Genomic DNA, 13,635 nt, shown 5'->3' on the forward strand with positions numbered 1-13,635 from the left:
ATACATTAGTCTTCTCAAGTGCATTGCCTTGACTCACACACATCTTTTTGGTTGAGCCCACTCTTAAGTTGCCTCTCTTACTTGTTGCTCAACCATGTGTTTGTTACATGTACTAGGCTTAGTTTCCTATATGCTCACTTGCACTTGTTGTAAGTTTCTATTGATTTTGGGGGAGCTGTGATCCTATTTTGTGAACTTTGCATCCAAATACAAAAATTCTTATGTGTGCACAAATCATGGGGAGCTTCTCTAGTTTCTTTAGAACACTCCTTCGCTCATATCATAATATCCTTTATTCATGTAGCTCGTAGGATCTTTGGTCTAGTTGGTTCAATTGATACCCATTGATTGCTTGCTTCAATTGGTACCTTTTGATTGCTTGATTGCTTGTTTCTTTCTTTGTTATGTCCTTGTGGCATATCATTCCTTTAGCAATCTTGGTGCCTCAATATAGTTGGTATTCCTCCAAGTATTACCGTTGGATATGTGTATTGCATTCCACTCTCTTGTTGAGAAATACACAACCTATGGAGGAACATAATTTATATTGGCCTTCTAAGCTTTTCGCCCATTTTGGCAATCGATGCCAATGGGGGAGAAGTTTCAGAGAGTTTTGTGGATAAGTTTAGAGAGTTTTTTCTTCTTGCTTTGGTTTTGTACCTAAGCATTTTCATCTCATACACATGCATTATTGGTTGTTGCGTTGCATGGTGATAAATAATTCCTTATATAAACTCTCTTGAAAGTGATTGTCATCAATTACCAAAATGGGGTAGATTGAAAGGACATGCGGTGCCCCCATGTGTGGTTTTGGTAATTGATGACAATCTCTATGGACTAACAGTTGCCTTGAGTTATATTTGAAGCATTTGTCCATAGGATTGTCTTGAAGTCCATGTGTTGGTTTCAAGGAGTTTATGAGATGGCCAAAGTGCTTTTCAAGGAATTATCCAAAGATTGGTCATGTGTGAGTTGAGATGGCCAAAGTGCTTTTCAAGGAATTATCCAAAGATTGGTCATGTGTGATTTGAGATGGCCAAAGTGCTTTTCAAGGAATTATCCAAAGATTGGTCATGTGTGAGTTGAGCTTATTGCAAGCATGTCTTGAAGAAGAAGATTGTGTGATCATTCATGTTTACCTTCAAGACATCATCCAAATGAAGAGAGTTGGAAAGATTCAATGTTGATCAAGACTAAGTCAAGAGTGAATCAACTTGATCAACTCACAAAGCGTAGAAGAAGTACCGAGAGGGATCAACTTATCCCATGGTATGGTAAGCATTGTCCATTATGCTTTGTGTACTAACCCATGGTCTACGTGAGAGTTCTTTGTGGGATTAGGTATATTTCCATGGCCTTGCGTCAAGAGGAAGATCTCATACAACCCATGGAGGATGACATCAAGTGGTGATCGTCATCAAGTTTGCAGTGTGCAAGTTCAAGTGGAGCAACTCAAAGAGTGGCTCACCCATTGGAGTATGGGGGAGCAATCAAGCTTGAAGCTTGCCGTCCATTGTGGTGTCAATGGAATTTTGAAGATGTGCCAAAGAGTGGCTCACCCATAGTGGAGTATGGGGGAGCAATCAACTAGTCTTCATCGAGCCAACACAATCAAGAAAGGTGGTCCAACTTGAGGAAGTCAAGATCGTCATCATCTAGCTCAAGTGGACTATGTGCAAGGCAAAGGTTTTCCCTTGATAGGTTTTCTATTTTACCGGTCTCATAGTGGTAGTTGGGAGACCGGGTTGTAGGATCGATTGCCGTACTATCAACGGGGGCTCTCTAGGGAGTAGCTTGATCGTATCATTAGTCGAGAGCTCAAACCATTGCATCCTTGCATCATCTTTCTTGGTTCTTGTTTGGTTCCATTTGTGAGTCTTAGAGCTTATGGTCATCTTGATGACAAGCTTGAGTTCATCGAAAACGGAGTTCGCATGCATCTTCTATGATGTTTTCGGTGTTGGAGGTTTTACCGTTCTTATCCGAGGAAGGGTTCTCACCATTTTATTATGGTCCTTTTATCATTTGCTTCTTATTGATATTTCTCTCAAGATTGTGTTAGCCCTTCTTGTTAGCTTTCCAACAAACTTGATTTCGTCGAATTCGGAGCTCGTATGCGAAAGTTGTGGCTGTTTTGATATTGCCTGTTTTACACAGAGAGGTTGTACCGCCCCATGGAGAGGTTGTACCGCTTGACCGGTACAACCGGTGTTTGGAGCGGTTGTACCGCTCCAGAATTGATCCGGAGGTTGTACCGGTCATGTACCGCTCTACCACCGGATTGGTCTCTGTTGTGGTGCGGTTGTTGGGCGGTTGTGGGCTGGTTGTACCGCTTAGTGCCTGTTACCGGTTGTACCGGTGCTCATAGAGGTTGTACCGCTCCTATGTTGTTCTGTACATAACGGGCAGATTCGTGGGGACCTATTTAAGGGGGTCTTCTTCCCCAATGGTTCCCCATCTCTTGAGCTCGTTTTAGCCCCCATTGTTGACCTTCTTTGAGCTTGCTAACTCTCAATCCCTCCATGGATTCTTGCTAGTTTTTGAGGGAAAAGAGAGAGGAGATCTAGATCCATATTTCCACCAATCACTTTCTCCTCTATGTGAGGGGAACCCCTTGGATCTAGATCTTGGAGTTCTTAGTGTTCTCCTTCTTGTTCTTCCTCTCATTTTTCTCCCTAGCATTAGTTGCTCCGGTGGGATTTGAGAGAGAAGGACTTGGGCACTCCGTGTGCCCTTGCCATTGCATTTGGTGCATCGGTTTGAGTTCTCCACGGTGGCACGTGGAAGTGAAGTTTGAGAAGCTAATTACTCTTGGGTGTTTGGGCACCCTAGAGCTTGTTCCTCTTGGGTGCCTTGGCGCCCTAGACGGTTGGTGTTGTTCAGAGCTCAATCATTGTGGTGTAAAGCTCCGGGCAAGCATCGGGGTCTCCAATTAGGTTGTGGAGATCGCCCCGAGAAATTTGACGGGTACCGGTGACCGCCCCAAGGGTTGCCAAAGTGTACGAGTACCGGTGACCGCCCCCAAGGGTTGCCAAAGTGTACAGGTTCGGTGACCGCCCCCAAGGGTTGCCATTTGTACGGGTTCGGTGACCGCCCTCAAGGGTTCCTTAGTGGAATCACGGCATCTTGCATTGTGCGAGGGCGTGAGGAGATTATGGTGGCCCTAGTGGCTTCTTGGGGAGCATTGTGCCTCCACACCGCTCCAAACGGAGATTAGCATCCGCAAGGGTGTGAACTTCGGGATACATCGTCGTCTCCGCGTGCCTCGGTTATCTCTTACCCGAGTTCTTTACTTATGCACTTTACTTTGTGATAGCCATATTGTTTCTTGTCATATATCTTGCTATCACATAATTGCTTATCTTACTTAGCATAAGTTGTTGGTGCACATAGGTGAGCCTAGTTGTTTTAGGTTTTGTGCTTGACAAATTAACCGCTAGGTTTATTCCGCATTTGTTCAAGCCTAAATCGTAATTATTTTAAAACGCCTATTCACCCCCCTCTAGGAGACATCCACGATCTTTCAGGGATCTATCGTAGTCCTTTCGATAAGTAAGAGTATCGAACCAACGAGGAGCAGAAGGAAATGATAAGCGGTTTCCAGCAAGAGTATTCTCTGCAACTACTGAAATAAGTGGTAACAGATAGTTTTGTGATAGGATAATTTGTAACGAGCAACAAGTAACAAAAGTAAATAAAGTGCAGCAAGGTGGCCCAATCCTTTTTAGATCAAAGGACAAGCCTGGACAAACTCTTATATAGAGAAAAGCGCTCCCGAGGACACATGGGAATATCGTCAAGCTAGTTTTCATCACGTTCATAAGATTCGCGTTCGGTACTTTGATAATCTGATATGTGGGTGGACCGGTGCTTGGGTACTCTCCTTACTTTGGACAAGCATCCCACTTATGATTAACCTCTATTTCAAGCATCCGCAACTACAACAAAAGTATTAAGGTAAACCTAACCATAACATGAAACATATGGATCCAAATCAGCCCCTTACGAAGCAACGCATAAACTAGGGTTTAAGCTTCTGTCACTCTAGCAACCCATCATCTACTTATTACTTCCCAATGCCTTCCTCTAGGCCCAAATAATGGTGAAGTGTTATGTAGTCGACGTTTACATAACACATCTAGAGGAGAGACAACATACATCTCATCAAAATATCGAACGAAGACCAAATTCACATGACTACTAATAGCAAGACTTCTCCCATGTCCTCAGGAACAAACGTAACTACTCACAAAGCATATTCATGTTCATAATCATAGGGGTATTAATATGCATATAGGATCTGAACATATGATCTTCCACCAAATAAACCAACTAGCATCAACTACAAGGAGTAATTAACACTACTAGCAACCCACAGGTACCAATCCCGGACTTGGAGATAGGATTTGGATACAAGAGATGAACTAGGGTTTTGAGAGGAGATGGTGCTGATGAAGATGTTGATGGAGATTGCCCTCTCCCGATGAGAGGAGCGTTGGTGATGACGATGGCGATGATTTCCCCCTCCTAGGGGGGAGTTTCCCCGGCAGAACAGCTCCGCCAGAGCCCTAGATTAGTTCCGCCAAGGTTCCGCCTCGTGGCGGCGGAGTTTCGTCCGAGAAGATGGCTTCCGATTTTTTCCCATCGAAAGACTTCATATAGCAGAAGATGGCCGTCGGAGGGCCACCAGGGGGCCCACGAGGTAGGGGCGCGCCCCCACCCTCGTGGGCAGGGATTGGCCCCCCCCGGTGAACTTCTTTCGCTGAGTATTTTTTATATATTCTGAAAACGTCTTCCGTGAAGTTTCAGGATTTTTGGAGCTGTATAGAATAGGTCTCTAATATTTTCTCATTTTCCAGCCCAGAATCCCAGCTGCTGGCATTCTCCCTCTTTGTGGAAACCTTGTAAAATAAGAGAGAATAGGCATAAGTATTGTGACATAATGTGTAATAACAGCCCATAATGCAATAAATATCGATATAAAAGCATGATGCAAAATGGACGTATCAGCTAGGGTTTGCCGGCGATGGGGGAGGGAGTGTGGCTAGATGGGGACGGGGGGCTGGCTGGATGAGGATGGCCCCGTTGCACGGTCGTCTTAAAAAAGGATGACCGCCATCGCTGATGCGTGGGCCCGAGGTCATAAATTAAGCTGACCAGATAGGTGGCGGGCAGTTGGACGACCGCCAGGTGGGGCAGCAGCGGACATCGAGAAGGGCGTGTGTCGTCCGTTCCGCTTCCGCGCCAACGCATTTGGGGCGCAAATTTGGGCCGCAAATGCGTCGGCGTGAACGCGAAGCGGACTTGATTTGAGTTTGTGTCGGCATGCTGGGCCTCCTCTTTTGTCTGCGCCGGCCCAAACGGATGGTGGCGGATGAAATGGGTCGCCCCGTTGGGATTGCTCTTATTACTTGCAAGTTTTCTTTTAATTTCCTCCTTCCTTCATGCCCCTAATGAACTCCTTTAGTATTATGTGGTAACCTTGGTTAAATATATAAAGTATATGTTGTCCACACTGCTTCTTCTGCATAAAATTGAATCTCCCACCAACTTGTGCTTCATGTGAGGATGTCCAGTCCATCAACATATTGCCATTGCATCTTAGAAGTTTTGTTTTATCTTGAGATTTATGTGAAACTAAATGGTAGTAGTATCATCTTTCCTATTTGATTAGGTACCGTGTATCTCCTCTTTCAATTGTGTGCTGCAATTCAACATATATTTATGTTCTCACTTTGTGTTTCCCTAATGTATTTTGATCCAATCCAGCTAGACTGTGCTGCAAAAGGCATGCAAGGGAACAATGAATTTTTGTGTAAGCTCTTCACACACTAGGGAGTGCATCAATTGGTCAATGTTGTTTTAACCAATGCATGATATTAAAACATTATAACATTATTTCTAACAAGAGGATAATAAACGGATATTGCATGTCCATGAAAGGTGGCTAGTTTTTTTAGATCCTTACTAGTCTCATATCATTAAATTGAACAATGATGACACATCCTTTGACGATGAGGTTTGCCACTTCAAATGATGAATGATTTCTTAGCCCTTTACGTGGTAATGGAGAAGTGTTATTCCAAATAACTCAACACACCAGAAATACACCCTGGGAGGAGCACTAGCCTCATGCGAGCGATTGAAGCCCTCTCAGGGATATATAACACCCTCCACCTCATTGGTCTGCTTCAATCACACTATTAGCTAGCTTTGAATAAGATGATCTCTCTTCCTCTACCCTCCCATCATCGGAAGTTGAATGTTCAATCACATTACACTATCTAAAAATGAGAGGTCTTGGGAACAAACCCTTCCATTTTGTGTTGAACAATAAAAGAGTTGACTTTGCATTGCACTCATAAGGAGGAGGATAATGTCATGTAGTACATGGATATTCAAGTGAAGCAACATAAACACGTAGAAGTGGAAGGTTTCGAAGGGCATTCACCCTACCCATTGCAATGTAAAGGGGCTAAATTGAGTAGCTTATCAAACAAGGCCCCGAGTTATCTCTTCGAGCGATACATGGAGGTCTATTCTAAATGTGATGGGACATGTTTGTAATGGTATGTAATCACTAGATGTTTTTATGAGCAATTTTTTTTATGTTCCTTAAATAGATACCACGATTGTATAAACCACAAAATGAAAAATAAATGCAAACCTATAGGAAATGTCAAAAATGAAACAACTTTTGAAACCAATAAACTAAGAGAAAAGAGAATGACTACTTAGACTTTTTCTACCATTTCAGTTTCACTTAGGATCTTGTGCTCGTCAGGGTGCAAAACACACTTATGAAAATCTAAAGGCTCTCATGCTTGCCTACTTTACAGGCTTCGGCCCTTCACCATTTTCCAAAACAAAATCAACTTTAAAATTTTATAATGTTCATTTTAGTGCACCCCTGAAGGCAAACTGATAGACAACAACTCAAAAATATCATACGCTGCATGCCATGGGGAAACTAGTTGTGGTATATCAATCGAGCATCATAAATGCTCTTAGTACAAGTATCATGCAGTGCAATTGGTTATAGGATTATAAAGTCTATGAGACATGTTAAACATTACATGGCATGTACCACCACACATCCAAATGATGAAACATGTCACACATCTCGAAAGTACTTTTCACACTACATTATTCCAAGACTTCTACAACCAAGGTATCCTGCATCCTAATCTTAACAAAACTTACATTGCTCTAATTCCCAAAGAAGAAAAGGACAATGCTCATCAAGATTTTAGACATTGGCTTGTGCAATATTGTTTATAAAATCATCACTAAAACATTGGTTGGCTCAAAATCCACCTCCCAAATTATATCCATGAAACCGAACAAGCTTTCATTCAGGGTAGAAGAATCCCCAATAATATTATCATTGGCCAAGAGATCACACATTCGTTTCAACTATCATAAATCTATTATTTTAAAAATTGATTTAGCTAAAGCTTTTGATATGATAGAATGAAACTTTATTCATATGGCTTTGTTACGTAAAGGGCTACATGGTCATTTCATAAAATTGATATATGAATGCATCTCCACTGCCTCTTTTGTTGTCAACATTAATGAACAACCATTTGGCAACTTCAAAGTATCATGAGATATCCATCAAGGTTATCCTTTATCGTTGTTTCTCTCTGTTCGTGTGGTTAATGAATTGTCTCGCTTTCCTTGCAAGAAGCTTAAATGACAATCATTTTAGCGGTATTCAATTGGGTCCTTCTTGTCCCCCTATTCACCTGTTGTTGTTTGCAGATGACTTGGTAATTTGTGGCAAAGCAGATAACAACGATGCTGCTATTGCTCAAAGTGTTAATCAATTTTACAACATTTCAAGCCAATCTCCTAATTGGGGAAAGTCTGCTATTTTATTTAGCAAACATACTAATAATCCTCATAAATCTTCAATTGAATCCATCTTTCCTGCCCATGGTATGAATTCCAGCACCCTTCATTTAGGTTACTCTTATTCTTCCAAGTAATAGAAGATCTGCGGCCTATGAGTTTCTGATCGACAAGTCGAAGGCTAAGTTAACAAGTTACAATGCAAATAGATTATCTCATGCTTGCGGGCTAACCTTAATAAAATATGTTTTTTTCTTTAATTCCATTCTACCACATGCCTTCTATGCTTCTAAGAAAAAGTATTTTAACCAAGCTCACCTCTACTGTTTGTAAATTTTGGTGGACACAAATTCAAGAAGATAATGCTTCTAGGCCCCTTTGTTTTAGGGCCTGGGAAGAATTCTGCAAACAATTTAGTGAAGGAGGTTTGGGTATTAGAGACATTTCCTTGATGAACATAGCTTTAATTGCTATGGCTATTTGGCGACTTATCAAAGAACCTACGGAGAGCTATTTGCCTTGTTACCTGTCAACCCAAACAAGTATGGAAGAACAAATATTTGGTTCCTAGAGTAAAAACTTTTGCCTGGCGTCTTATTCGCAAGGCTATATCTTCTGGGTTGTGAGCTTCCAGGTTCTCCACTCATATAAAAAAGGAGTGTGTGTTTTTTTGCGGGTAAAAAAGGAGTGTTACAGGTGTGGTATGCCTGAAACAGATTCTCATATTTTCTTCCTCAGTTTAGTTGCTAGAGTTATCTGCTTCAAGTGGGGGATTAAAACAGATGCTTTTGATCATAATGCTTACCCCCTCTGCTATAATTCAATCTCTCTTATCCTTCTCCCACCCTGAGTGTTCTTTAGATAAGATCAACGCTCTTCTTTGGAACATTTGGAAAACTCGCAATGATATTCTCTTTAACAAAAAAAAAAATCTGGACTCCTCGGGAGTGTGGCTGAAATTGCCTTCTTCTGACCACTCTATCTTTGTTTGCTCCACGCTTTGGGTTGGACTGAAGTCTCATTTCTCCCGGATTGCAAAGTTTTGGCGGAGGCGGTTGAAGCTAATGACCTGTTGGCCAAGCCTGGACACTGGAGGTTAATTCCAGCAAATTTCTTTCATGTTGCTTCCTCTCTGAATTCCTTCAAGATCTCTCACATTCCTAGAACTTTGAATCTGGTAGCTCATTCTCTTGCCAAGAGAGCTTGTAGGCATCGCTCTACCTCCTCTGTTGTAGTTTCAGATGCAGTGAAGCTTCATGTAAAACTAAAATGCCTCTTGAAGCCATGACTCTCCCTACTGGGAGACTTCTGTCTGTACATAGCTTTGGATGTTAATGAATAATCTAGCCCTCTTTGGAGGGCCACAGTTTGCAACACACACAAAAAAACATGGGAGAACTCGTACAAACCAACACAAAATTGTCTGCTTTGCTAGTTTGCATCCTATACCTGTTTCAAAATTGTTAGGAAACAAAAAAAACCTAACATGTTTGGGGGCATATAAATTTTAAAAACATAATGGAAACCACATGCAAATAAAGTTACAAACTATTGTATCCAAACATTAGAGCAGAACCGGCATGTATCTTACAAATATCCTCTCTAAATTCCGCCTTTCTAACTATTGAGCAGAACCGGCATGGCGCTGCAAGTTCAGCAGATGTACAATCTTACATTCACACAAAGTTTACAACACTTGTCATCCAATGAACCACAGGGTTTAGCGAGTGCAAAAGCTGTTAGAAATAGTAAGTATCCCTCAGTTGCTTTCGGTGAGTGTGCATCATCAGCATATAGGTCATGCTTCTGGAGTAATGACCAGTGAAACATTTGAGGATATTTCTAGATCTTCGCGAGCCCAGCTTCTTTGCCTAATTTCGGGTTCACCCTGAATGGGATTGGCAGAACAGAGCTAGGTTTTCTCCATGCTTCTGTAGTTTCAACTGTCAATCCTTTTTTTTTCAAGCCAGGACCAGTTTGAACCGCCTTTGCAATACATATTTACAGAAACTTTATGGCTTTAGTTCAGCTGCCTGACTATTGCCATTGTTCATGTGATCCTTTACATAGGTTCGAAGGCATCCGTTGATTACCCGAGGAGCACCTCCATCACAAAACCGCTTTGCCAGATCTACCGCCTGAACAATAATGAACAAGGGGGCACATATATTCAATGCTTGTATGCCAAAACCATAGATATGAAGGACAGGCAGAGAAAATAATAACCTCATTAATTGCAACTTTGTGAGGAGTTCCTTTTGATGTCATCTCTGCCATGGCAATATGAAGAATGCAAAGTTCTAGGATCCTTGCAACAGGTTCATCCTGCCAATGAAAATGTTCAATGAATGAGCAAAAGAATATTGATGCAACTTAGTAAGCAAACCAGAGTGCAAAATACGAATGGGTAAATTAGTAACTGAGCCGGTGATAAATCACAGGCAGAAGTTCAGAAAGCAAGCCATTATTTCACATAAAGTAAGTGAGCTGGTGAGCTTTAGGAGCGAGTCAAATTTTCTTTTGCTGGCAACAGTTCAGATATTTCAAGAAAGTAGTAGCACCAAAATTCATGCCACACACGTCAGCTTCCTATTGATTACTGAATCACTCGCCCATTCTTGGGACTGAAACAAAAACACATCATGCCCAATTTTGTAAGACAAAATTGAGAGACCCTACTCCAACACACTGAATAGGTAAAGGCAAACAAATGATCCTAAATAACCATCCAGTTTCACTCACTACTGGTATTTGTGTCGTGATTTTTCCGTGCACTGAGCCAAAGATATTTGAATTCACAAACTAGTAAACCACGTTTGAACTTGGACGCCTGATAATACATGCCTTTGGACCGAACTTATAAACATATGAGCAACTTGAGGCACACTTGGAGGGATTTGAAGGACCAATATTCAAATTGTGAAACAAGTATCAACCTTCCAATGTTGGGGAATTATTTTGTTGATAACTTCAACATGCTGATCCCATCCACTGGCAACTGCCACTAACATGTCCCGGGCCAATCTGAGACAGAAAATATCTAATTAGAAAAGGTACTTTTTGTAAGAAACCTGAACAAGCATTACATAGATATTCGACTATATCTAATCATACCGTAACACAAAATTGTTGTACACCAGCCTTGGAGGAGCTGAAAGAACTTCTGCTTCTGAATTACAAGAAAAACAATTAAGCAAAATTATGCTAAATTCTTTCCAAAAGAACTAAACACTACTGGAGCAACTTGTACAGAAAGCTCCTCCAAATACTCCGTTCTTTTCAGTTTTTTTTAAACATAAGTGTTTACACCACAGTTAACACGAGCTATATTCATGTCTACAGGATATACTGAAGCCGAACTGGTATTGACCAGATCATTAAATTAGAAGGATAAAAGGACAGACCAGGTGCATAGAAGCTCCCACACAAGGTGGGGTCTGGGGAGGGATTACAGGAACCTAGTCTTACCCCTGCAAAGTGCAATGCAGAGAGGCTGGTTCGAACCCAGGACCTCTTGGCACAAGTGCGGAGGACTTCACCACTGCGCCAGGCCTGCCCTCATTAAATTAGAAGGATGAAATAAGAAATTTGTTAACTACTACAGTTTTGCGTAGCTTTTACTGTACTTGCTATACTAACAAGACCAAGAATTTTAGGTTGATCTCGGTTCAAAATATTAAATCAAGCTGAGTTCAGCAATGATCATCCATGCTTAAGACTGAGACACTTACCCATGTATAAACAAAACATAACCAAGATGTAATTTCATAATCGAGACAAAGTGGAGGTTACATATTGCCGTCCAAGCAGGAGAAAAATACTTGGCATGACAAAAAATGGAACGCTGTCCAGACAGCCAGATAAGGGCGATGCCTAGATGATATTGCTTTTATATTTTATCACTGAATTTTGAAGGAATTGCACTGCAAAATTCAGATTAAGGCAAGCTTTTAGGGTATGCACACTTTTTAGGTATCTTAAGGCACGGTCCAATCTTTCTTCAAGCTTCAACTTTCAATGCAGAAAATTCACCCCAGCAGCAACTTGATTTTTTTCATAATTTCCTTCTTGTTTCGTGTATGCGCGCATTATTATACCCTTATCCTAGTAGACATGATTAAAGCATGATGAAAAGCACATGACATATCCTTATCCTAGTAGGACATAAAAGGAACAGTCTTCCAATGCTAACATCGAATTTGCAGCAGTGATCAAGTTCTCTGAAGAGTTCACAAGATCAGGATTTGTGGTAATATATACAGGTTTTGCCCTTTGCGTGTTGATGCAGTGGTTCATTTGCGATAGCTTAAACCCTCCCAATGCACAAGCATTTTTTTTACAAATAATTACACAGCTGACCACAACGTGAGCAAGTCGCATAACGTTCCATATTCCCAATTTACATTCAGCAAGTTGCAGCTCCAGTTTCAATCAGACTAGCATTTCAAAGGTCAAGTTGCATGGTCATAGTCATTACCGTTTGCCGAATCCTTCTCATTCTGACTCATGAGCTTCTCGGCCTCCTCCTCCGTCGCAACCTCCAGAGGCCCCCCACAGAAGCTCATGAAATTGTAGCTCTGCACGCACGCCTTGTTGAAAACATACCCAGGCTCTGCAAAAAGTTCAGAATTTAGGACAGATAGCAAAAATCCACAGTGGAGAGAAATGAGCTAGGAATCCGAGCAGCTGGACACACACGGACTATAGCAGCAGAGATTAAGGGGCGGGCTACCTCTTCTCGCGGCCACCCGGCGGTCGAAGTGCCGCACCACGTCGGCGCCCTCCAGGCACGCCGCGTAGGAGACCATCCTGCAACAACGGCGGCAGGCAGCGTCCATCGAACCCATGAGCACCGCAAACCAGACCATGAACCGAGGGAGAAATCTGGGTTAGCTAGGGAAGGGGCACACTCACAGCGCGAGCTCGCGCGCGGCGCGGGGGCTGCAGAAGCGGCCGGAGCGATCGACCTTGGCGTGCCCCGGAGCGGGGGCGGGCGTGGGCGGCGGGCTGGACACGACCAGCGGCGCGCGGGAGGAGGCGACGGTCCGGGCCGGCGGCAGCGGCGCACGGGCGCTGAGGAGGCCGCGGCGGTGGGTTCTCGGTGCCACGGAAGAGGGAGACGAGGAGGAGGAGGAGGAGGAGAAGGTGGAGACGGCAGCCGGCGCCACCATTCTGTACGGCCCGGCGGTGGCCGGCGAGAGAGGAGGGGAGGGGGAGGGGGAGGGGAGCCGGCGAGAGGTGGTGGAGCTGGAAATGGAGGAGGCAGGGGATAGCGAGGGGATAAGGTGGGGGTTTTGCCGGGTGATCTGCATGGGCCGCTTGGGCCAGGAAGGACCCCTGGGTCGGAAGATTTAAGCCAAACGGCCCAATAGTGCACCCTCTGAGCTCATCTCTCTAAAAAAACATCATTGATCCCGTCCAATTGCAGCCTCTTTACTGAACTCTTTGGAGTATTTCTTCGAGCAGAAATTGATACCGCGAAGAAGGTGTTTTCAAGAGCTAGTTGCAATGGTGTTTCCATCATTATTCAGATGTGTATAAACAAGACACTCCATCAGTAGTCATACAAATTAAAGCAAAAAATCCCGTTGAATCTTAAGTGGTAATACATCAAAATTCAGCTACAAGTTTACAAAGGAGGAGCTACAAAGTCAGAGAGAAAATTCTGTACATCAAGAATTAGGAGGGGCTACAACTTCACACTCTAGAATCAGATACTACTACCTAGACAGAATTTACATGAAAATTGCAGCACGCTTTTGCTGGACGGGCTCCCTA

The 13,635-nt window shown here is 42.8% G+C and overlaps 1 protein-coding gene across 1 annotated transcript; it reads right to left on the bottom strand.

Moving 5' to 3' along the window:
• Positions 1–9,378: 9,378 nt before the first annotated feature.
• On the bottom strand, positions 9,379–13,098 carry LOC119287136 (transcription antitermination protein NusB-like). The gene is made up of 7 exons (XM_037566656.1): positions 12,772–13,098; positions 12,590–12,666; positions 12,335–12,469; positions 10,972–11,026; positions 10,794–10,881; positions 10,084–10,182; positions 9,379–9,995 (listed from the first exon to the last, which is right to left on the bottom strand). The coding sequence occupies exons 1-7, from the start codon at positions 13,026–13,028 to the stop codon at positions 9,870–9,872; spliced, it is 837 nt and encodes a 278-aa protein (XP_037422553.1). The 5' UTR covers positions 13,029–13,098; the 3' UTR covers positions 9,379–9,869.
• Positions 13,099–13,635: the final 537 nt, after the last annotated feature.

The sequence above is a fragment of the Triticum dicoccoides genome, chromosome 4A, assembly GCF_002162155.2.
Source record: "Triticum dicoccoides isolate Atlit2015 ecotype Zavitan chromosome 4A, WEW_v2.0, whole genome shotgun sequence".
Lineage (NCBI taxonomy): Eukaryota > Viridiplantae > Streptophyta > Magnoliopsida > Poales > Poaceae > Triticum > Triticum dicoccoides.

What these genes read in the sequence shown, in the direction of transcription:
- LOC119287136 (XM_037566656.1), bottom strand. Translation starts at nt 13,028, where the DNA reads ATGGTGGCGCCGGCTGCCGTCTCCACCTTCTCCTCCTCCTCCTCCTCC. An exon ending in GCCGCGCGCGAGCTCGCGCT is followed by an intron (nt 12,667 to 12,771) that starts GTGAGTGTGCCC and finishes CCGTTGTTGCAG; the next exon opens with GATGGTCTCCTACGCGGCGT. An exon ending in ACAAAGTTGCAATTAATGAG is followed by an intron (nt 9,996 to 10,083) that starts GTTATTATTTTC and finishes ATTATTGTTCAG; the next exon opens with GCGGTAGATCTGGCAAAGCG.